At 40.2% G+C, this 24,611-nt stretch overlaps 1 protein-coding gene across 1 annotated transcript in view; it reads right to left on the bottom strand.

Annotated features, from left to right (window-relative positions):
• Positions 1–626: 626 nt before the first annotated feature.
• The window catches only part of LOC108686363 (teneurin-a), a 34,834-nt gene continuing 10,849 nt past the window's right edge, over positions 627–24,611 (bottom strand). The window contains exons 5-18 of the mRNA XM_018191632.1: positions 23,215–23,479; positions 21,891–22,021; positions 21,547–21,693; positions 20,665–20,872; positions 11,958–12,077; positions 9,094–9,278; positions 8,492–8,634; positions 7,477–8,135; positions 7,153–7,388; positions 5,351–6,453; positions 4,934–5,156; positions 2,808–4,798; positions 2,472–2,655; positions 627–2,386 (exon numbers count right to left, since the gene is read on the bottom strand). Coding sequence (XP_018047121.1) covers positions 1,425–2,386; positions 2,472–2,655; positions 2,808–4,798; positions 4,934–5,156; positions 5,351–6,453; positions 7,153–7,388; positions 7,477–8,135; positions 8,492–8,634; positions 9,094–9,278; positions 11,958–12,077; positions 20,665–20,872; positions 21,547–21,693; positions 21,891–22,021; positions 23,215–23,479 — 6,557 coding nt within the window. The 3' untranslated portion in view covers positions 627–1,424. The remainder of the gene's footprint in view (positions 2,387–2,471; positions 2,656–2,807; positions 4,799–4,933; positions 5,157–5,350; positions 6,454–7,152; positions 7,389–7,476; positions 8,136–8,491; positions 8,635–9,093; positions 9,279–11,957; positions 12,078–20,664; positions 20,873–21,546; positions 21,694–21,890; positions 22,022–23,214; positions 23,480–24,611) is intronic.

Here is a 24,611-nt window from a genome sequence, read left to right as displayed (position 1 = left end):
TCACCGATCGGCGACAATCGGGAACGCTTACGCTACGGATAGGACACATCCACATGTTAAAAATACGTTTAGTCTCGCTATTGGTATTCGACGACCTCATGCACGCTCATCCTCGCTCGATCATCGCTGATCATCGCATCCTCTCTTTTACTCTCTTCATTCTCTCGCCATACAAGAAAAGCACCACTTTATAATACAAATTCGTCTCGTCCTTAATTGTCTAAAGCCGCGAACGGAATTCAAGCTCGAGACCGCACGATCGAGTCCGCACGATCGTTGGCTCCTAGTCCTTCAAGGATATTGTGAGGATCGTCTCTCCTCCGATTCCTTTTCTTCACTTCTCGCCAAGGCCATTCATGATTGAGATTTATTTTCGCGCTCGCCGCCGCTTTCTGCATCGTATTCGTTATCGCACGAATACCGTACTTGCATTACACTCGCCGTTGCTTTTTTTCTAAGTACGACGAGTTAAAATATCGTGAGCAGAGCACACGTAGCTCGTCAACATCGTTGTTAACGGCATCGCTCCTCCTGATTCTCACTATCCTCGCATTTATCCTACGCCAAAGAAGGCTGCTATGTCAATGTAAAGCTATGTATTGACTAGTTTCTCTCACTCTCTCTCTTTTTCGTCACTCTCAACTATGAATGGCCTCTTCTCTCTTCTTTCTCCTCATTTTTCGCGTTATAACTATAATTACCTTGTATCGATACGGTGTACCGTGCACGATTCGCACGCGCGGCACCACGGTCTATCATTTACTTTAGGCCTCGAGCGCAAGCTCCACGAGCTTGCCGGCCTTGCCTCGTACGTAATCAGTAAACTTCACATCCTGGAATTTAATTCAAACCTGATTATTAGCTGCGTTCACGTCGCGTCGAACTCCCAGAGGAAAATTTCGCAATGTTCCTTCTCTTTCCTTTCCAAGCTCGCGTGGTCCGAAATCCGGCACACTTTCTTTTTTTTTATTCTCTCCTCTCCCGACGCTTATAAGGCTTTCGCGGATTTGCCAATCGCGGATCGGTCGCGCAGCTGGTCCGTGGAGCGAATACTCGGTGAAACCCACGTTTCTCCGCGTGCGCTTAACGCTCTTACACCCTACGTACCCTATACCTCGTGGTATATATATTTATTATATATAATATAACGTTATAATGTTTTTGGCATCTTTGAAATACACAAATAGACTTTGGTATAAAACTTTTTGATAGTTTTCAGTACGTTTATATATATATGCGCGTGCATACATATACGGACGCTGCGCTACAGCGACATTTTTTTACCTCCTTCCGTCGACTTTCACGTTTCCGGTATTTCTTTCTATCTCTTTACCTGTCGGTGTCGCTCACTCGAAAGTCCCGCGGCTTCGATACTGGACAATGTCCCCGTGTGAGGGGACGATACGACTGACTCTCAAATTGCTCTAGCACATTTTATCTAACCACCAGAGCTTACAGGACGGCGCGCCTCTCCTCCTGCGTCGTTTTTTGCTCGATTGGTCGACGGCCTTTTTCACGAACCTAATGTTGTAAGGATCCTCCGCGAGCTCGGGATACTGTTGCGCGTCATGTATGTACTCGCCTTCGTAATTAGATGCGAGGCCGACTTTCAGTATCTCATCCTGCTCGGCGACCATCCACTCGATAGATGTTGGAGTGTTCGTTTTAAGGGCTTCACGTTCCCGATGCCATGCTTTCCTAATAGCGGTCGCTTTAGCGTGATGCAGTAGTCTCTGCTTTTCCTTCTCCGCCGTGGTGCCGTATCGCAAGTTCACCACATAGCTGGCACCGTGTATTTTCACATCGATTAACGAACTACTGCCACTACCATTCTCGTTCTCGTGGAATGTAGTGTTTACTTGACCTCCTAATCGTTTCAGCTGACCACGATCCTCGCTGGCACGCCAGGTTTCCTCTTTGACAAAGTAGAAGGCGTCCTGCTGTGCGCTGTGCACGACAAATGTAAATGGCAAGAAGTACGAACGGTTGAATACGGATGTGAACACGTCGCCATAAATAGCGTTAGCGCTGGGTACGCTGGACACTACCGCCTGGCCATCAGCGGTTCTCGACACCAGGATACCTTTACCGAACGGCGGATCGGACGCCGCACCTAGACGACTGGGTATCAGCTCACTCGTGTCTTTCTTCAAAGCAGATCGTGGTGGCGCAGACAGGCTCACCGCGTCGCCTGAATGCCGTTGGGCGATGTGCGCAAGGAAACCGGATTGGACGCCTAGATTGCGCGTTCTTTTCTTTTTACCGAATATAGAAGTTCCCGGACCGAGTGCTCGCGGAACGAGGCTTTCCGGTAACTCATCCGGGAATAGCTGTGGCGCTAAACTCTTTAGGTCATATCCAAGATGCGATAGCCATGATATGTGATCTGTAAGATAAAAATACGCCGAATGTATATTGATTGAAATCGGATAGAATGTAAATTAATTCATCGATAATATTGTAGAACTTACCAGTTGGTTGACTTGGTCTGTCCGTGTGTCTGACGTCAATTGGATCGTTACCATTAAATCTATAAAGATGTAGATGCGTTGGTTTGTCTACGCGATCCAAAACGTTTTCCCAGAGCGGTGACATCCACTGGCCTATTAGCGGGTCATAAACCTTACCATTTGGCATGTGAACGAGGGAGGTGACCTATAAATAGATCATATCATTAAAATATGAAATATAGCAAAGAATGTTTTGAATATCATTGCGTTCAATTCCGAATGAAAATTTTATTAGTCTATATCAATGAATTTTTTTTTATTTTGTTAATTATTAAGTGGAATTAAATTTTTATTTACCTGATCCAGAAGTCCTCCGCAAAAGTCCACCGGCAAGTAAAGATATGGATTCGAATCGTAAACGATATGGCCGTAAGGCGATCGCATAATTTCTCTGATGCCTTCGCCATACTGATTGAAGATCATAATGGGTGTTCCACATTGATCAGTGGCAATGTAATATTTGTGCCGGTATACTTGTGCATAAATAAGATGTCCTCTGTCATCGTAGACCAGCGACATTAGTTTACCATCGCGCGGGCTGTATATCTGGCTCACTTCGTGCGGTCGTTTCTGGTTATTATAGAAGAACTGCGTGACATTGCCGTAATTATCTTTCCTTGTGGCTAGGCGATCCAGGTGATCGTAATAGTATCGCACATCGAAACGGCCGCGTTTGGTGGCACGCACAAGGAGACCCTTGGCATTGTAATTGAATCTCTCCTCTCTCGCATTCTGCACCACCAGACCTCGGTTGTCATACTTGTAGAGACCTTCGCCAAACTTGACTATTCGGTCCATGGCATTATACTCCATTGGAATCGTATTACCTCGATATGTGAGCGACAACATATTACCGTTGGCATCATATTTGAAACCCCATGGTTCCTGCGCTTCTACACCGGTTAACTGACCATCGCAGTCCCATGTGTAATTCTTTACATTGGTGTACGTATTAACGGCGACATTACGCGTATACGTTCTTGTCTGATTGATGCGACCGCGTGAATCGTGCGTAAACTCCATCCTGAACACTTCCATTCGATGAATTGTCACTGTGACTTGAGTTTCTAGGAATCGATCGTCTGTGGTGCGCGAGAATAATGCAGTACCGTCAAACACAGTCGTCTCGTTCGACTGCGGCCTTGTCACTTTAAACTGACCGATTTGCTCCAGCGTACCCGATCTCGGACTGTAAGCCATGGTGTGTGGTGGCAGCGTCTGACCGCCTATTCTACCCTGTACCGCAATCAGGCGGAAATTCGAATCGTATTCGAACGTAAATTTGGCGTTGCTCAGACCAGTCTTGGCGCCGAAGTCTATTCGCTCCTCTACCAGAAGTCCTGCACTATATTGATAATCCCATTTGTATTCCACGTCCCTCTCGGAGTGTATAACTTCGGAAGGTAGTCCACTCTCCGTGTATCTGATCTCGCTTTTGCCGTCACCATGAACGACCTCCGCCAATTGTCCCGAGGTATGATATCTGTAGACGATGCGAGCTCCGTCTCCCGGAAATACAGTTTGCAGCAGGTTCCCCTCGTGACTGTAGTGCTGCAGATAGGCTCTAGTGCTGCCAGGTGGAGTGTATGTCACCCTGAGAAAGCCGAGAGAAGCCTGACAGGAGAAGGAATGTTTGGTTTCAGACGGTAAAATGATATGTCGTAATCCACCGTCATCATCATATTGCAACGAGAACTGTCTGTTGCTGGCAAGCGTGATCTTTGACAGCATATTGAAGTCATTGTAGGTATATCGTTTTGTGCCGTCCTTGCTATTGGTAATTTCCGCCAGTTGACCGTGTCGATCGTAGGCATATGATTCATCGGAAGCACCCCATTTCCAACTGTCGATCCTGTTAAATCGATCGTAAGTAATGCTGAGATTATGACCCTGCTCATACGGTTGCCAGATCAAGGGTAAACCGGCCAGATCGAAGGTCACCGTCAATAGAGGAGTTCCCGCCTTGTCATAAAACGTCTCACGGCTGAATGCTTGTTCGAATTCGACGCTTATCACTCGCGTGTCGTTCACCCAGATCTCTCTGTTAAGCGTTTGCTGAGGGTGGCTAACTTCTCCGACCAAGTTGTACGTCGTCGTCATGGTGTTTGTTAATTCGCCCAATGACATCAATTGATAGCTCCACATAGGTAGCATCTCTGCTTCTACCGGCAAAGCCGGCTTCAATAGTGGATGTTTTGTTGTCGCCGCGCTAAGTACTCTACCACCACCAGGCAGAAGCACTTCCAAGCTGCTATTTGTAAATGCAATCGCTTTCATGAGTTTAGTGCCTGTAAATATTGAAATGAGATATATTAATAATATTCATGCAATTTTTTATCATATTTGCAAAAAAATTGGAATATATTTGTATGTCGAGGAAAATAGATTAAACAAAAATTAATTAAATTAGAGAAAGTACATACCGTCAGTGACTGTCAACATTTTCGATTTCTCATTTTTCATTTCAAATTCTACGATTCGCTGTTTATCGCCTTTAGATAAAGCTTGCAAGGGAGCAGACACTTTAACCAATAGACCTTCGTCGTTAGATAAGTCCGATAATAATTTCAATTTCTCGCCTGTCGGCAGTATTACATCGGTGACACGTCCTAGACTGTCGTAATTGTATATGTATGTTTCATCTCCCTGAAATTTTAATAACACATTGCGTTTCATCATCATCAATAAAAAATATATATAATTTATTCATAAAAAGTCTATTACATTTTTTATGTATGATTAAATAAAGAAGAAAAAATAAATATTTAATCAATGGATAAAATAGACAAAAACACCTATTCTTTATTTATAAAAATAAGCAATAAAAATGTCTAACTTACTCCTGATCGACTGGTGAGCAAGCCGGTTGAACCGTCATAACCAAGAGCAATCTCCGCCCTGCCACGTTCGGACAATTTCTCCAGGAATCCAACCGCGGAGATTTTCAATTCGGATTTATGATCCTGAGTGTTCTCAATAGAGCTAACGACGCTGCTGTAATCTCGCAGGAATTGAATCTTATTGCCCGCGCTGTCCGTCACTGTGGACAATTTGCCGAAACTCGTGTTTTTGCTATACAGGAAGGAGTAGCGGGTCTTTCCAGATGTCAAGTCCTTCGTAGAAATGTGTTGACCGTAGCGATTGAACACGTAGATCTCGTTTGAAGGTGGGAATGGGATGCGGAATTCCCCGTTCTCATCGTGGTTTGGAAGGTATGGCTGCAGAGCCAAGATATGAAGGCTGCCCTGATCAGCTACGTGCAAGACACCGTCTGGTGAAACTGCCAAAGCAGATATTGCAGTAAACTTGGCATTTGAAGAGAGGAGCGTTTCGGTGCTGCTAGTATCATCTGTGCAGGTGCACGTGTCCAAGTCCTTAGTGCTGGGTGTAGTATTGTTGCATTCACATTGACCGCGCAGTCTTTCTTGCTGTTGACCTGCGAAGTGTGACATCTTGCCGGAGGAATCGACGATTCTAATAGAGTTCACTCGATGAGAATCACGATCCGCTATGTATAGCTCGCCGGTTGGACTGAAACCGACAGCCAACACCGATCCGAGGACCTCGTCTGATTTTTTCAAATTCGTCGTCAACGAGGAGTTTAGTTTCGGAAGTTCATCGTTGCCATTGTTGTTATTTGCATTGCTGGTACAGTGAAGAGGCGTGCCAGCGACTACACGCACCTTCAGATCGCTGGTGAGTTTCAAGACTAGCCTGTCGTCGATGAAATGCAAGGATCCATCCAATGGGCTTAGGGTTAATCCGGTGGGCCATTGTAACTGAGCTTGATGTGCGGGAATGGCTCCGATGCAGGGAGCGGGTGACCAATGATTATGATGACCATGATGTCCCACGAGAGTATGTATGATTCCTCGAGGATCGACAGCACGAATATTCGTTCCATCAGCAATGTACATCGTTTTATCGGCTGCAATTGCAATTCCTGTAAATCATAACAAGAAACACATTTTTTAAATTATTTTTTAGTAATTCTTTAATCTTTTGGAAACATGAGTTTTCTCATAAAAAAAAATTAAAGAAAATCTTATTATCTAGAAGTTATCAAGATAACTGAATTCAATTTTGATCTAAAATTAGATAAAAAGGAATAATTTGATTATTATGAAACTCGATTTTAAAAGATTCTTGTTATCTGAGTTAGAATGTAGTTTAAAAATGTCAAATTCTAAAAGAATAGTATTCTGCAATAAAGGAGGTCTAGTGTCATAAGACTCGTACTCAAGATTTGAAAATCAGATTGGAAATCATACTAACTGTGCATAGCACTGATGAACTTCAAATAAAATGAAACTAAAAATTTGATGTTACTCTTTGCAATTACAAATTTCTTAAAAGAGTTTATGCAGATTATTTCTTTAAATTCTGTTCACTATTTCTAATTTTTTATTTTTGTTTCCGAAATTCGAATAAATTATAGCTTAAATTTCTTTATAGACTACAATCTGAAAATAAAAGAGAGTGATCCAAATGGAATTATTCATTTATAAAATATTAATTCTCAAAATGTTCCGTATGTATATGCTCGTCACTTTATAAAAGTTTTTTAAATTATTCAATGTTTTTCTAATAGCGCAAGTGTCTTTCAAAGAAAATGACAGATGTATTTTAAGTTGTCCTTCACCTTTAGGATGAGCCAATTTTGCATGGATGGCCGGACCTTCATCGCCACAGTGGCCCTCGTCACCTGGGATACATCTTTCACCGCTTCCAACAACGGGCTCGATATTAATGCTTGGATCTTGGACTTGTTCCAACGAAAGTGCTTTCAATATCTGATGTTTCTCTGGATCGCTGATATACAAGTGTCCATCAGCCGGCGAGATGCACAAATAATACTGATATGCCACTTGAGTCGCACTGCAAAAGATGGCATAAAGATGTGTTAGATTAGATATTTATGATCATTAAATTTTCGACTCGCAAATCTTGTAAAAAAAAAGTTTACCTCAAAATAAGAACGGTGTAAACCTTTCCTTCGGGCGTGATTCTGCGCACGAGATTGAAATCTCCGACATATATGCTACCGTCAGGTCCACTGGCGAGTGCCACTGGTGTCAGGAGTCTAGCATCCTTAGCGAGACCGTCGCAATTCTGACACACCAAACTTCTTTGGAGACCAGTGCCCATTACCACTTTCACAGTGCGCGGATACTGTTTGAAATGTAGAGTAGAGCCATCGCCTTTCTGCAGGATCCCTTCGTGGAAGTTGTAATGGTGATGGATGTCGAGTCCCCATCCACCGATATCGGAGATATCGACGTCGAATCCCTGCAAAGTGGCCGTCTGCGTCTCCCATATCACCGACGGACAAGTGGAATGTTGATAACCGATCGAGATCCTCGCCTGCGCCACGCCGTACACCTTCTGCTTGTAAACGTTTCTCTTGTTCCAGGCAAACGTGTGTGTCAGATTTGGGTCGGCCTCGTACGTTTTCGTGTGAAGTGAGCCCTCGATCTCTACATGCACGTGTACGTGCGTCAGCGATTTCGGAATGAACGGCCCGGTCAGTTGCATCCTCACGGTAGAGAGATAGCCTGCAGCCTGACTGCTTTGATACATCAAGTGGAGATTGGAGCCCGGAATAGCGATGCTTTCCTGCACGATCTGCAAGCGATGTTTAACGTTGCGTTAATGCGGTCACATAGTACTGTAATCTCCATCGTAAATATTGTTACATTCGTGCAATGTCTTTTGATGCTCCCCTTCGAAAGCATCTCTGTCTCACGTAATATATAATAATGAAATTCGTTATTTACCGTATAAAATTATTTAACTTTTATTTTAAAATCCTATGTCTCTTTCTATCCTTGCCATTCAGGCGTATTAATATCGATCATCAAGAATAATAATTATGTCATTTAAAAATTTCATTCTAACTACGATAAAGTCAAGACTGTATTTTAATTAAAGCAACGAGCGTATTGTAATGATATTAAATCGTTTATGAAATAGAAACTTACTTGACTTTCAGCAAAGACCAAGCTCTTCCCAGGCAAACCGCCAACTTTCTCAGGCATCCACGTGCTAACGATAATTGGTCGCAGCGTCTCGTGATCGTGCTCCAAGCACGGACCGTGTTCGCTAAAGAGTCCCATTGAAATCCCTGGGAAGCCTATTATATTGTACTCCGTAAATAATAAGAAACTCAAAAATGTATAACACTCAAGGACGGAACAAAGACGGCACATACGTTGAACAACTCTGAAAACGAGGGTCCTATGAAGACCGCACGTGTAATGTGCGATCTGATCCGACATAGTCGTGAAAAGCAGTAATAAATTACTTACACCAATTTTTTTTAACAGAACTTTTGCAAATAATAAAAAAATGTGCATTCGCTACTTTTGTTATCTCTTCTTTTCTCTGCGCGCCGGGATTGGTTTCAGGTGATCGAGCACGTACGCGCGTTTATCGAAACGTTTGTGACGTTAATGGGTAACGCGATCCGACACGTAACACGATGAGATATATGTGTACCAGGACCGACCAAAAAAAAAAAAACATAGAAAAAAAGATAAAAAAGGAAAAAAAGTCCGTAATACATCCGAAGCTCGATGCTTACCAACTGCCGGGCTCGGCGGCTGGTTAGATTTATACGATTCGCCTTCCTTGCTAAGAATCATCACAACGGGTGGCAGGACCACGATTTGATTCCAGGGTACGAAGACGGTCCTCGTAAGGGGTTTGAAGGGGCTGCGCTGGAATTGAAGCGTTACGGCACCTCCACCATTGACCAGGACGTCGAACCTGATCAAAGTACGTAATGCATTTCGAACTCCATTGCCAGTATTACGTAAGAATCCCGACGTAGGTCGATCAAGATAGTGCGCTCACTTTATCCGGGAATGAATGTCTGAGGAGACTTTAGAATTGGATCGCGAAGTGTCTTGAAAGTTTCTTCGTCATATTTGATTAATTTTCTAAATGTATTATTAATTGGCAAAATTTTAAAACATTTTCTTGTACAAAACATTTACCTTGCAGCAAATAATGAAAATATTTCTGTTGAAAATGATACATCTTTTTATTTTGTTTTTCAGAAACAAAGTTGTGTATGAAACTTTCAATGAGATATAAATAATTACTAAAAGAACAATAATAACCTTTTTCCAAGTATTAACAAGATATGTAATTTTAAAACTTGTTTGAAGGATTATTATGATTATAGTCCTATTTATTGACGTGAACAATGAATGAAGTAGATTTTTATTTATACGTGCTTTGTAATTTCTTCCTTTCAGCCTGTTCGTTATTTAAGTTTGTATCTAGGTTCAAAAGTACGCTATGGAATTTAATGAAGTAATATCCCTTCTCATATAAAATTACTGGCTTCTCTGAAAGTTGGAGCGTGGAAACAAAAACTGCAGAACATATTTTTAAAATTTACAGGATTTATAAAAGCACTGTAATATTGAATTTTATTTATAGTTAGATTTAAAGTTCCCATTGAACTATTTAGAAAATAATTTTCATACATTTGTATAATACACGTTTATAGAGGCAAATTTTTCTGAGACAAAATAAAATATTCTACGAAACTAGTTTTCTTTTATATATACTAAAATAATTTTTGTATTTTACTTTTCTGCAACATTTCGCGTATTAAAAATTTGATTATGCAAAAATTCGCAAAATGTGAAATCAGATTACGTTAATACATGATAAAATTATTGCGCGCCGAAAAATTCATCTAAGTTATAATGCGCTGTAATGATATTATAATTGAAGGCGCGTCAATGAATGGAATAATACGTGCTTGCTTGTTATTTTGCATTTATGAACACATTAATTACGAGTAGGCGCGGTGTTCCGGTCGTTGAATTAATATGAATTAAATCGAAAGAGAATGCCAGTGAAACAAAGTTTCGTAACGAGTAGATTCGGTCAATATATGCGAATGCATTTCGACGATCTGCGATGCACCGAGAACCGTGGACCGAGCCGTAGTACCGTAGGTTTGCACGGAGTAATTAGTAAGCTTTCGACATCATTAGCTCGGGCTTTGATGCGGTCTAGTATCCCAACTCCTCCGCTTTCCTGTTTCAGAATTATTCTCGCCAGGATTGCTGTATACCCTCGCCTGATGTAGCCGTTCCCGACTACATCCCTCTATCCCTCCCTCTTTCATTACAATGCAGCCTTGATACTATCGCGCAGGACATCCAGCTCCGACCCTACATGTCGTGCTCATCGTATGTGCAAATGCTAATACAACGATGATGACGGCTATATGTGTGTGTGTGTGTGTGTGTGTGTGCGCGCGCGTGTGCGCGTGCGTGCGTGCGTGCGTGCGTGCGTGTATGTGTGTGTGTGTGTGTGTGTGTATGTGTTGACCGCCGTTATAACTGTAAATGGATATAACAACGAGCGTAACTCTTTCCATGAATCCCTTTCTATCGCCGGTAATATATTATCCGCGATAGCACCGACCCACTTATTTCACACACAACACTCAAGAATAATCAACAATTAGCAGATACAGATTAGAGATATTACGGCTCTTAAATGTTCTCAGAGCGCGATGATAATGCATATATAATAATCTGGATTATGCCCGTGGTATCCGTCATTTATGTTATGGATGTCTGTCATTAATCGTGCAAATCCCTCTTTCAAAATAATATTATGCCACAGTAATAACTACATCGGCTTAAAATACGAACAGCATAATTGCCTCTACGTGTGTAGTAGTGAAATATTAATATGAATTACTATCCATTACCATATCTATTAGGGACAAACCAGAATGCACGTTTAAAATCATTTGTATCATTTATATGCATTCATGAAATTATTTCAATTCAGGTATTTCGTCTTTTTAGGCTAAAAATCTATCCAAAAATAAAGTCTTAATTGGCTTAATATTTGGATACGCACTATGATAATCGACCTTTATCTTTTTTTAAATATATCAATGTCAAATCTTAAAAATCATTATTAGACATATTATTTAAGACTATTTTAATGATAATATTTCAGATAAAGGTTTGCAAAATAAATTTGCCATTGGCGTCTCTAAGTATTTTATTATTTCATCTTTAAAGTAAATTTTATTATTTTAATTTAGAAAAACTAATAACTTTAACATACACTGTTAGAGAGAATCCTAATCTCTTGAGTTAAATAACATCTTGTTAGTTTTAACTTTTACATGTATGAAAATGTAAACCAATCCATTCTGTGATTAAATTACTTAGTTTTAAAGTAAACAACATCTATATTAATGTACTGAATAAATAATAATTTGTATCAAATTTAACACATTTTTTTAGTTAAATTAATTGATTATTGAGTTAAAACAGTAAAAAAAATAGAAATGATTAAAAATTCAAATTAGATATAATTTGATATGAATTTAACAGTGTATAATAATCGAAATCGATGCGAAACTGGATAATATAGAATACGTGGATTATTGATTCTTACCATCCGTCTGTTCTAGTCAAGGTGAATCCAAAGCGCGAGTCCCTGTCCACGGACACTCTGATGCCTACTATTCCGAGTCCTTGTTCGGTAACAACTTGGCCTCGCATCACCGCAACTCGACTGTTACAAATTACAGATATATCGAGGTCCACCGAAGTGGGATCGTTTCGTCGACCCATTAATCCGCGCAATGCTGATTTAAAACGAAGCATTCTCACAATTTACATCTATCTACGATCGGAATGCAATTTTGATCGATGCTCGCGTTGAAGCGAAGATAGGTAAAATTTTGTAAAAAAAAATCGTGAATTTTCACGGCGTTCCGTTCGCAACATTGTTCGTAACTTAAATACAAATATATTGGAAATACATTTCAAAAAATGTCTAACCACAATACTATCATAGAATTGTACGTTAATCTTTAATTTTGAAATTATTGCCGTGCTTCAACAATTTTCGATTTAATTATTTTCGCAATTATTAATATACTTTACACTTTTATAAGAATGATTCCGAAGCTATACGGTCGAATTATATCGATTTAATTTTCTACGATCTCACCGCGAACAACGGCGGCACACTATTAATACCCACTTAGTGCCCGCCTAATTAACGAGTAATGCGATCGTACTACTCGGTCGATGCACGACCAGTGTCTTTACGCGAGCGCGGACATGAGCAATCGATTTCGCCTGTTAAATCAGCTTCCGCGGTCAACGGTTCAATGCGATCCAATATTCTCACTTCGCTGCCAATACAATCCGCAACTCCATTCGGCCGACATTCGACGGCCGCGTTGCCACGTACAAGGGAAGCTAATGCCTCTGGCTGAATCGAGGAGCGATACAAATTGATTTTACAAATAGAACAATGCCGCGTAGGCGAGGGGATGGCGGAACGGGTAAGGGGGAGAGTGGAGAGGGTTGCGAGGTTGGACGGCGGGGGCAGCGGAACACGCGCAGTGCGTCGACGATGCATTGTGCTCGCGAAAATCAGCATTCGCGGTGATGGCGATGGCAGCGAGGCGGGAACATTCTTCTCGGCACTGACTTTTAGGATTTTCAGAGATCAGAAAAAAGGGAGAAAAAGAAGATGAAAAAAAAAGAAGACATAATACTCCGTCCCGAAGCGAATGGATGAGGGTTGAGACGGGGAGGGAGGAGGGGGAGGAAAATTCATAGGAAAATTATCTCGTGAGAGAGTAAAAGGCATGCAGTCATGTTATATACGTAGTAGGCGTGAGATATGTAATATGTAATATAATAATAGACGTATCATATGAACTTTTCATGGACGGAATTGAGGGATCGAGAGAAATGGATGTATGAGACCAGGGAGACTGGACTCTCGGCGAGAGAAAGTTGAAATGTTCTGAAGCTGAATATTTTAAGCGATTCGTGTAGTGCTGAATATAATGAGGTCGATGTATATAGGTACGTAGATAATATATATATATAATGTATATAAGAGATATATGCGACAGGTTCGCATGTGTGTGTATATAACTTGTTACACCACCCGTTGGGCGACCGAGTAACGAATGTAACGCGGCACGTGCGACATGAGCTACGGTCGCTCCTCCGCGCCGTGTAACAAGCTATATACCCATTTATATGCATTCGGTATGTAGATATATATAGATATATATATTTATCAGTCTCTAAGGGATTGCGTATGGGGGGCATATTCGTTCTTGGAGGATCACGCGTCCCCAACGCTCCGCGCAACATCGATGGTCACGTTACATAACATAAGACCATTGACCGTTTCCGTTAATTGCCGTAATCGTAATTATCGAGTAAATTTCATGGATGCTCAGGGATCGAAACCGGGATTATTTTGACGAGATCAATTCTTGCGAGTTAGATAAAAGTGCGCCGGATATATCGACGCTTTTGTTAATTTCTTATAAATCGCTAAAGAATCGATATTTTGTCCAAACTAGTAACAGTCTTATTTTTTAAATAAAAAAAAATCAAGAAAGATTCTTTGTATAATATAATAATATTCACAATTACTTATAGCAGGTATGGTTTTATTTAAGATATTGAACGCGAACTAGTAATATAAGATAAGTAATAATAATAATCAGATATATATACTTTAACAATACTCGATTATTTTCATGTAAAATAAAAATGCATGTGTTCATTTTCGCAAGAATGAAGTAATTGAATTTTACAAAAAGTACTTAAATTTTCAAATTGTAAAAATTATTCACTGTTTTCCTTGATAGTTCGTCTACATTCTATATTCTTCGCCAATCGCTTTTCTGTCATCGCGAAAATGCATGCAGATTTTCGCATGTATGAAGAAACGAAATGCAATATCACTGTCAGACAATGCTATCGGTTTCGATCACTGATCGTGCCTTCGTTTCGAGTGGCTTGGAGATCAAACTATGCCGGAGGGTGGCGAGCGCTGATCCTCCAAGTGCGAGCATAGCAAGGTGGCAGGCACAGTCGTCACTACTGTACGTCCAAACCCATAGTGAATGATAAACAGAAAAAGAAAAATGGATGATGCTCGAATGCACCGAGATTTCTAAAGGCAGTCGTAGTCAACCTATATGCAAATAATGAAAGAAGAGAATGTACACGCGCGACGCGTACCTAACGCCGTTAGGAATTAGTCTAGCTTATTTTCTTTTCTTTCTCTTTTTTTCTTTTTTTCCGCCGAATCTTACGAGCAAATGATCATCGATGATTTCATTCTCTATCTCTGTTTTTGAGTGAATTTTTCTCTCGGTTTATCTGTCTATTCTTTTTCTCTCTCCGCCTCTCTTCCGTCGTTCTCGCGCGAACGAGGACGTCGAGGACCGATCTCGGAGAAATATCAAGACGTACGAGAGATCGCGAAATTTTCAGTCGAAATAATTTCAGCGGAATTAACAAATGTTTGTTGTTTTCAGTAAGTACTCCGCGCCAGAAAGAAGCATCATTAAGTTAGTAAAGCGGGAATCTTGGAGGTAGACGGACGAGAATAGAACTTGGGATTGGCCGGGTCTGGATAATTTCGGTGGGTTTCGATTTCCTCGGATATCGGATAAAGACAGACACAGGGCGTTGGTGTCGGGTTATTGGCACATTTTAGACAGGTGATAATAGACGCAGACAAGGGACAAGGAGAGACGGTCCTTTAGGGTTCTTCATCATGAACTGTACCGATTAGCAATACTTGCCGATCCGTCGATAGAAAAGAAAGCGAACATGTACACTTGTTGAGTTATTATCTCGTGTTCGTATCGTATGTATATATATATATATATATATATATATAATATGATAGAAAAAAGAACGATATAATAAAAAGAACGCAACAGAGTCGTTCACGCAAGAGGCGCGCAATAAGGTCAGCGTTCGTGTAAAATGCTAGGACGTTCACTATAAGACAAGTTCGACAGGATGGTACATAAAGTGCAAGCCTGGCAAACACAAACAACACAAGACCAGGTTCGTAAGTACACGACTCGTAACATACTATTATGTATATCAGTCATATGGCTAACGCATCTAAGGGACAAGAAGACAAGACATAACAGAAAAGGGAGACAACAATCTGACGACATATCACAGATAACACAGAGACAATTCGTACGGTTGACTTTAATGTATACGTGAAGAGTTTTGCTCATGGACAGACGCTCCCTGATGATGCGTACAAGCATATTATATATTTTCATAAGCGAGATAAAAGATAACTCGATAATGAAATTCTATATATCATAATAAAAAGAAAATGATATATCGATATTCAGAGTTTTTTTTCTTATTTCAAAATTATTCTAAATGTCTTAAGATATTGATACGGCCTTCTGATTGGTTTATAACGTCTTAAGACTGTAAAATGTCTTGAATATAAGAATCAATTATGAATAGCGATCAGAAATAGAACCTTCAGAATCAGAATAATGCTTATTTTCAAAGTATTTCTTTTTTTTTCCAGCATTAAACTTCGCCCTGGATCTAACGTGGATTTTACAAAACAAGAGAGAGTGTTCTACAAAGAGAATTTTGAAAAAGTAGGTTACCGAATATTTGTTGTAAATTCGATATCAATACAAGGAGGATTGTTTCTCGTTCGTATGTTTTTTCAAAGTCCATAGCGTTTTTATTTGCGAACATGTATTCGACTATTTTTATAAAAATGTAGACGGAAACCCGACGAGAGACGCGCGCACGCGGCGCTACCTCGAGCGGGATAAACCGTCACAAAAACCGTCAACGACTCATCTCCTGTACGTATCAACGCGAGCGTGGCCATGAGGCGCGAAAGTGAATAAAGATAGATAGGTCAGACAGGTAGATAGAGTGAAGAGAGAGAGAGAGAGAGAGAGAGAGAGAGAGAGAGAGAGAGAGAGAGAGAGAGTGGACGAAGTAAATAGGAGGTGGCGTTCGATGAAAGAGATGAGAGACAAATAAGCAAAGTGTGATCAAACATTAGCGAAACGCAAATATTCGTATAATGAGAAATGATAACAGGCTGTTATATGAGCGGCGTAAAAATAAAGAAGGCAGAAAAAGAGACAAAATGAAATGTTAGGAAAGTAATGACAGTGTAAAGGCAGGCTAAAGGTTCGATATATAAATACATAAGTGTTACATATTAATGGGTCATACGAAAGACATGTAAGATGAATGTACGAGCGAAACGAGCAATAGATGATACTTTGTTCTTTCTTTTTTTTTTTCTTTTGGATAATGAACGATTAGCGAGAGCTTGAGCTGCAACTTACCGCGGTGTAAAGGAACTCCAGAACGTACTACGTGTGGGAAAAACCAACGAGAAGAAAGGGCGTTACCACGGTCACAGAACCCGCGTTTGCGGGCAAAAAACGAAGGCGCGTGCGCAGCATTGCGCGAGCAATCGTTTCTCGAGCAATTGCCCCCGAAACGGCAATTTTTCTACTATTGCAAACGCGATCGCGTGCGACTTTGACCGCGCGCGTTAGAACTATCCGCCGCGATCTTTAGTCGCGTTCCGGACTTTTCCCGTCTTCGGCTCCGTTCCGGCACCGGCTGGACCGGCACGGAGACCCCGCGAGTGCTCCTCGCAATGTTCCGCACGCCATTACAGAAACAATAGACGTAGACACACACTAATCAAGCGTACCCATCACACACGCGATCCTTCCAGTCACGCAACATGAACGCAGTCACTCTCGGACTCATTCAACATAGAGTGGTATACAATGTGACAGACACAAGTTGGAAACTACGCAACGCATACACATATGTATATATAATGGTGTGTGTATATATATATATATATATATATATAGGGTCCGGAAAAATGAATGGTTGAATAACCGGTATGTTAATACACGGCGTCATTTCAACCGGGGATGGTGCCCCATGACGCCACCCTTGGCGCGGGCACCCTGATGGAGCAACTCGAGGGAAACTCTTATCAGTTCGGTGTAACCAGGGTCGAAAGGATCGCCTGGACCGACAACGAGAGGAGATTCCATCGGCGTCGATCTAGGGCCCGAGCTGAGGGACGATTCTCGAATATTGATTACGCTGTCCGAGCAACCTCAATGCTAGTCTGAATACTTGATTCACGAAGGAGCGTTTGTATCCGTGAACATTTTTCTCGTTTGGAGTGAACGGGCTTTAAAAATCATGTTAACGCAAATAACTTCTCGATAGAGAAAAATACGAGAATTCTGATAGTAAAAACGTCGAGGTATTCACGAAACTTACAAACTCTAAAGACGGATAATGAAAATGATGGGTATTTAATAATTATTTATTTAAACCAATGAATGTTGAAATATATCAATAAGCCTTAAATAGCATTATTAAATTTTCAGTAGTGATTTTGATGTTATTTAAGTTTAGTTATGATTTAGTTAAATTGAGAGATAATTAACAATATCATTTGTTCACATTGTTAAAACTTTTAAATGAGTGTTAGCCGCAGTATATTCGGAATTGTAATCAATATTCTAGCGATATTACGAGACGAATGGACAATGGACAAAAACAATATTCTAAATGTTCGACTTCTGGAACAGTCTTCGACGACAACATGGACCTTATTATACGCATCGTATAGAAAGTTTTCATGGAGCAAAAAGAAGGAGACGCTACGAGAAATTTCAAACTTGTGTCTACCATATCTAGAAATACTTTTACGAGTGGGCGAGTCATGGCGCTTGTGCTCTTTGACATCGATAGCTTTCTGCACAGACTTTCACAGATAATTGCAAATTCTCGTTAAGGGAGTTTTGATCTCTGCCCGTCTGACTCAACCATTCGTACGCTTTATCTATATGAACTCCTTTCTCGTAATCGCTTAACGAATGGCCAGATTATTGGTGTCGGAAAGCAATTTTGAAAATTGTATCTCTGTCTTTCCTTATACATGTTGTTAATTATATTGCGCGTAGGCCGAGTACTGTTATACTTTATGACGATAACGAACAGTGCCTAGAGTACATTAACGCGTGAGAAATGAATTAACTAATAATAAGGTAATAACAAAAGCAAGTTTCTAGCATATTCTCGTTATGCAGACTTTTGTCATTCAGTCCGAAGGCAGAACGGAGCCTTTTTTCTTCGGCTGTAGGGTGATTGGTAATCTGGTGATGGTAAAGGGCTACACACAGAGGATAAACACTAGACAAAATACACGATACCCCCGAAGTACCGTCACGGCTTCTTCCAGCCGCATATCGATAATCACTTCTTCAGTGCCGAACAAAGGAAGACAGAAACAATTTTTTATCTGATAAAAAATTCTTATATGTGCCTTCTTATTATGCCTTTTGAAAAATAAACTTTTTGGATTTTATACTTAGTTTATCTTTTTAACACTTTTTTGTTATACTTTTTTGCTTGAAGCATCATTTTAATTGATTTCACGTAAAATATAATATATTCATCAATTATTATATTGAAATATCTTGTGCCTTAATGATAAATGAAAAATTAATGATTTTTAATTAATGATTTAATGATAAATTTTTCTTAGACTAATAATAAATAATTTAAGACTCCTCCTCAGTAATGTATAAAAATAGAGATGAATTTAATTAATTGCAAATTTAAGATGTATTTATTTAGCATGACTGTTAATAATTTGAATTAAAAATATGTATTAAAAAAATTTTTGTATCATAAACGCAGAGATTAATTAATGAAAAATCTTTGATTGGCAATGATTCCGAAGTAATCATCGATACAAATGGCATTCGGAGGGGGGAAGGGGTGAAACACTAGGAAAGGATGGTTAGAGGGTTGCAGGGTGTCACCCACCGGGGGCTCATCTGATATTTCAGCTGTTACGGATGTGGATTCATGACGATTCGATAAAATTTTTGTAGCGTTCAATGGTCGCTCACGATGGGGGAAACATCATTAAATAATTAATCGCAGTATCTTCATTTAAGTAATATTTGCATATAACGTCCGCTCGTAAACCAATAGTTTCGACGTGTGACATGTTTAATTAATGAAATACTTTATATTGCGTTGCAAATTACATAAAGTAACGATATTGACTACGATGATTCCTGAATTTGTTACTATTTTAGCCCATCGATAATTTCCGCAACTAGATGCTGTTTATTATCAATTTATGCAGGGGAGGAATATGCAGATTCTCTTTCACAATATCAGATTTTGTGTATCTATTTCGTATAGCTTGTATTGTATCTATATTAAACGTATATTTCATAAACAAAATTTATATTACGCTTCCACAATAAATTAAAAACAAATTATACGTATTCAAAGCTGAAAATATATTTTAATTAACTTTGTCTCGTCCACGTGAAATTATTGGTGAGCATCTACACGCATATGCAAGATATATATACACACGCGCGTGCGCGCACACGCACACACACACACGCACGCACGCACGCACGCACGCACGCACGCACGCACGCACGCACACACACACACACACACACAATATTATGTGTGTGCGTGTGCGTGTGTGTGTGCGTGCGAGCGTGCGTGCGTGCGTGCGTGCATGCGTGCGTGCGTACGTGCGTGTGTGCGTGTGTGTGTGTGTGTGTGTGTGTGTGTGTGTGTGTGTGTGTGTGTGTATCCTACACAGAAAAGAAAAACATAATAAATAAATATGAATATGTACCCCATCGTAAACTGTTACCACAGATTGAAACGCGTAAGTTACATGATAATATTCATAACTCGATAACCGCGTGCAGCGTGACGCGATATATTGTATTTTCGCACATTAAATTTGTCAGTCCTGTAAACTGCAATTTTGACATTAATAACGCTTTTCAGGACGTTCATTGCATACGTCGAAGACAAATTTTCACGGTGTGCCGTACCAAAAGGAATGAAAGTGCTGAACCAAACACGATGATACGCGTATTTCTGGCTAACGATAAAACCGAGAAAAGTAATACGCGGTCGCATGAAAGTCGTAAAAAGGCCAAAACTATGACACGCAGCTATGCTATTTTATCTTCATTAAATGTCATGTGTGCAACGTTTACGATCGACCGAGTCGTTACCCGTGTTTATGTATATATACTCTAAAACATTTAATGCAAAAATAAAAAGAAGAGAAAACGTGTGTTGGAAGAATCTGTCAGAAATGTTATGAAGGAATGGCGATTCTCGGTCGTTCGAACACGTCACTCTCGCTTATCTTATGAAAATAAGAGACTAAGCGAACTCTAATTCGAATTTTAATCCGTCCGGATGGAAATGATCGATCTTACCTTTCCGTGTACTCGTCCATGTGGGCGTAGCTCTGTACGCTGTTCTCTTCGACGAGGAACTTTACTCGTTGATAGAAGGACGCTGTGACGCTGGGTGGTTGTTTTCGGAGAAGAACGTCCACGGGATTATTACTAGCAAGGCACATGATATGTTCTGAACAAGCTTCGTGCGAACAGCACTCACTGTCAGAGCAGTCCATCATGCCATCTGAGAAAGGCAATCTGTTAGATATCCACTCGAACATGTCTTGCACTCAATAAGATTCTATTTCTTAAATGATCTTTTAAGGATGTATTACACGTGTTTTTTAACAAAACAGATTTTTCTATATTGCATTTGTGTGTATGTGAAAATAATATAAAAGATTGATGATGATTTACGACATAGATCAAAAACTATTTAAATAAGTAGATGACATGTTTTAAAAAAATAATTAAGATAAAATGAGAACATTTTCAATTTAAACTATATAAAATTGTATTGTTAAATAAATATTGAATTTATTGATGTATTTCATACGTATATTAACATTCATTTTTATACGGAAAGTATAAATTTTTAATTTCAATTATTTATGCAGAGATTATACATACATGAGACATCCTTAAATAATCTTATTTCTCGCATTTTTATATTTTTATGATCTTAATAAAAGATTGGATAAGTGCAAGTAATAAAAATTGACATTTCGTTCACGCTGTTATAGTTTAATGTTACGTAGAATGCAATTAACATTTTCCTGTAGGGAATACTATCTCATAATCAGTAAATTTTCTTCCTCCGTTTATTGATTTTTCAAGAGTAATATTCATCAGATACAGATGGACAATAGTATGCCATTAATCAGTGTTGATTTAATACTAGGTTACTTGAGGACTTACCTTCGTCATTGTCAACGTAATCATTACATTCCAATTCGAGTCGTATGCTGCAATCTCTGCCGGCCCATCCGGTTGAACACTCGCAACTGTATTCGCCATCCTGTAGGGTACACAATCCGTGGCGGCTACATCCATTCTCACATCCGGCTATTAAAGAGAGAAAACCATTTCCAACATCGTTTTCAATAATTACAGTCGACTAATCGATTATTGAAAAATGATATTACGTCGTTTCGTATCGGAGAACTTATTATTGATAGCAAAATATATGCTCACACAACAAAGTAAAACATTGAATTTATTGATAATCTTCTGATATTGATAGTCTTCTATTTTTTACGTACGTAATGTGCAATGTCTTCCGTTCCACCCTTGACTGCATACGCAGGTTCCATTTTTGCACTGACCATGCTCGGCGCAACGCAAGTCACAAGGTTTTTGATCGCATTTCGTTCCAGTCCAGTCATCGTGGCATCTAAAAATATAAATATGCCTCGCACCTCACAGATCTTACATGTATTATGGACATCAATTAATTTCTATTCAATCGAAGTTACGAAATAAAAACAGTGAGAATATCCGCATAGAAAATATAATAATACAATTTTGTTACACATATATACCTATTACTCGCGTTTTAGTACATTAATTGTTTCGTACTTCGTATACGATACGAAAATGTTTCTAACAGGATTCGTTATGTTAAACGGCGGTATCGCCGAACGTAAAATAATTTCTCGTCGTTTATACCGGCTGCAATAAAAAATGCGAGTTTGAACTGAGTTTCGAAGTTGTTCTGCCGTAGTGAGGAACTTTTTGCACTTAGAGCCTCTTTTACGCCAACTCTTGGGGATGGAACGAGGGAAAAAGGGGAAAGGGAAGAGAGGGGGTGGTAGACGAGAGGCGTCAGCTTTAGAATATGAGAAAGGAGATCCTCTCTCGCGTCCTTGATTCTGACAAAGGAAAGTAGGAAGGGACGAGGACGGTCCTTCGAGTTGTGATAAGTTGGCGCCTCGTAAGACAGAGCCTTTTTCTCGCAATTTTTCACCTTTTTAGCCTCAACTTTTGTGCCTGCGATCCTGGCGAGCAATTTACTCATTTTTAGGCCATTCTTCGCCCACATCTATCCCACAATATTTCAATGTCCCGACAAAACGTTACTCTTTCTCTTTCCTTCTCGAGCGCGGATTACTATTAAATGTTTCACGACGTGCCTCCCTCGTGCATTCGTTGAAAACTTTACGACGTTTCTCACTCTTCGACGCGGTAATCTATTCCAGTCGTAAAAGTTGCAAAAAGTTTGCACGTCACACTCTATGAAGCACAGCTGGTAGAGAGAGAGAGAGAGCGCGTAAATGGCCGCCACGTCCGCACAATTCCGCAAATCTCCCGCATTAAACAATGATCTTACGCGAGGTGTGGGTGTCATATGGAAGAGAAACGAATCGAGGTCGCATGGAATTCCTTTAATCTGAGAAAAACGACCCTGGTCGTTGAGACACGCATCACTTTCCTCGTTCAATCCCGGAGAGAGCGACTGTTAGCCGACTGCGCCAATTCCGGGGTAACCCAATTCCGAAATCCCGGTCGCAACACGTCCACGGAAGGCTCATAAAGGACGATATATAAAGGATGAAGTACGTGTGTGCGTTATATGTGTATACTGACTTGCAGCGGCCTTGCTCGCAGGATCCATGAAGTCCGCAGTCTAGACCGCAACTCGGCTGCGAGCAATCAACCCCTGTCCAATGCTCCTCGCAAACGCAGGCCGCAGATTCGAGGTCGTACGTGCCGTGATCGGAGCAGCCCGGCAGACACTGGTATACCTGCTGATCAACCTGATTGCACCGCTCGCCCTGCCAACCGGCCTTGCAGTAACACTTGCCGGAGACACAAGCGCCGTGGCCGCTACAGTTCGGATCAGAGCAGTCAGCTGAAAATTGAGAAAGAAAAAACGAATCGAATGCGCGTTTAAATTAGAAATCATCGCGTTTTTACGGTTCGGCGCAACCTGCGGAACTTCTCGTTAAAGGCTAAACTTCCCGTTTGCGTGGTGAACGCATCCCCGGCGCACCCCGTCAGTTATCAGAGCCCATCCCCGTCTTCCCTCTCCCGTCACGCCCGGGCGCTGCTGATTGCGTCCATGGCGTGGACGAATGGACCAACTTTTTAAATTATGGCATCGGAACAATTGCATTATTCCCGCAGATCCCACCTGCCCCGGGGAAATTATGAAACTTAATTCCATAGCGTCCTTGGCGCAGCAGCGACGGCAGCGACGGTGCTGTCGCGGGCCGCGTCGTCATCTGCGCCCGCTATGCTGCGTTATATGTATTCGGGATACGAGAGATGAGAGGAATTCCTGGCGGATTCTTCTTGCATTATGTATGCGCGACATTGATCGAACGGGATCATAGATTTGTTCGCTTTCATTAGAACCTGACAGGTGCGTTCGCGCGCTATCGTGAAACGTAGAAACGCGAAACGCGGTAAATTGGGCGTTGAAGTATGATACCATTAAGTGCATTTAATGGTACATACAGAATGTTTCCTCGGAATGAGCTCTTTTCGGTAAAAATGTTGAGACATCAATTTCCAAGTCGTGAACGATAAGCGAAACGGTAGTTTTAGGGAATTGTTCATTCGGCAGAAATTTTATTTAAATAATAGATAATAAATAAAAGAGACACGACATAATTTATTCGTAAATAATAAACAAATTTTTGTTTGATGAATTTGATTAATAATTTATTCGATTCAACGATAATTTAAATAAATTCTTATCTAAATAATTATTCGAATATATATTCATTATCTACTATTTGTACGAAAAATATACAAATAATTCCATTATATTATTCCATTATATTATCGAATAATATAATAACTTAAACGAATAATAATTATTTATATATTATATTATTACGAGCAGTATCAATGAATGAAACTAACCATTTAATAAAAATAGTGCTATCGTAGGTGTTACACATAACTGGAAGCAATTTAGTAATTTTGACCAGCCTTCTTTTTCAACGGTAGGATTTACGACAGGTATAAACAGCTGT

The sequence above is a fragment of the Atta colombica genome, unplaced genomic scaffold, assembly GCF_001594045.1.
Source record: "Atta colombica isolate Treedump-2 unplaced genomic scaffold, Acol1.0 scaffold176, whole genome shotgun sequence".
Lineage (NCBI taxonomy): Eukaryota > Metazoa > Arthropoda > Insecta > Hymenoptera > Formicidae > Atta > Atta colombica.
This window is presented reverse-complemented; position numbering and strand designations above follow the sequence as displayed.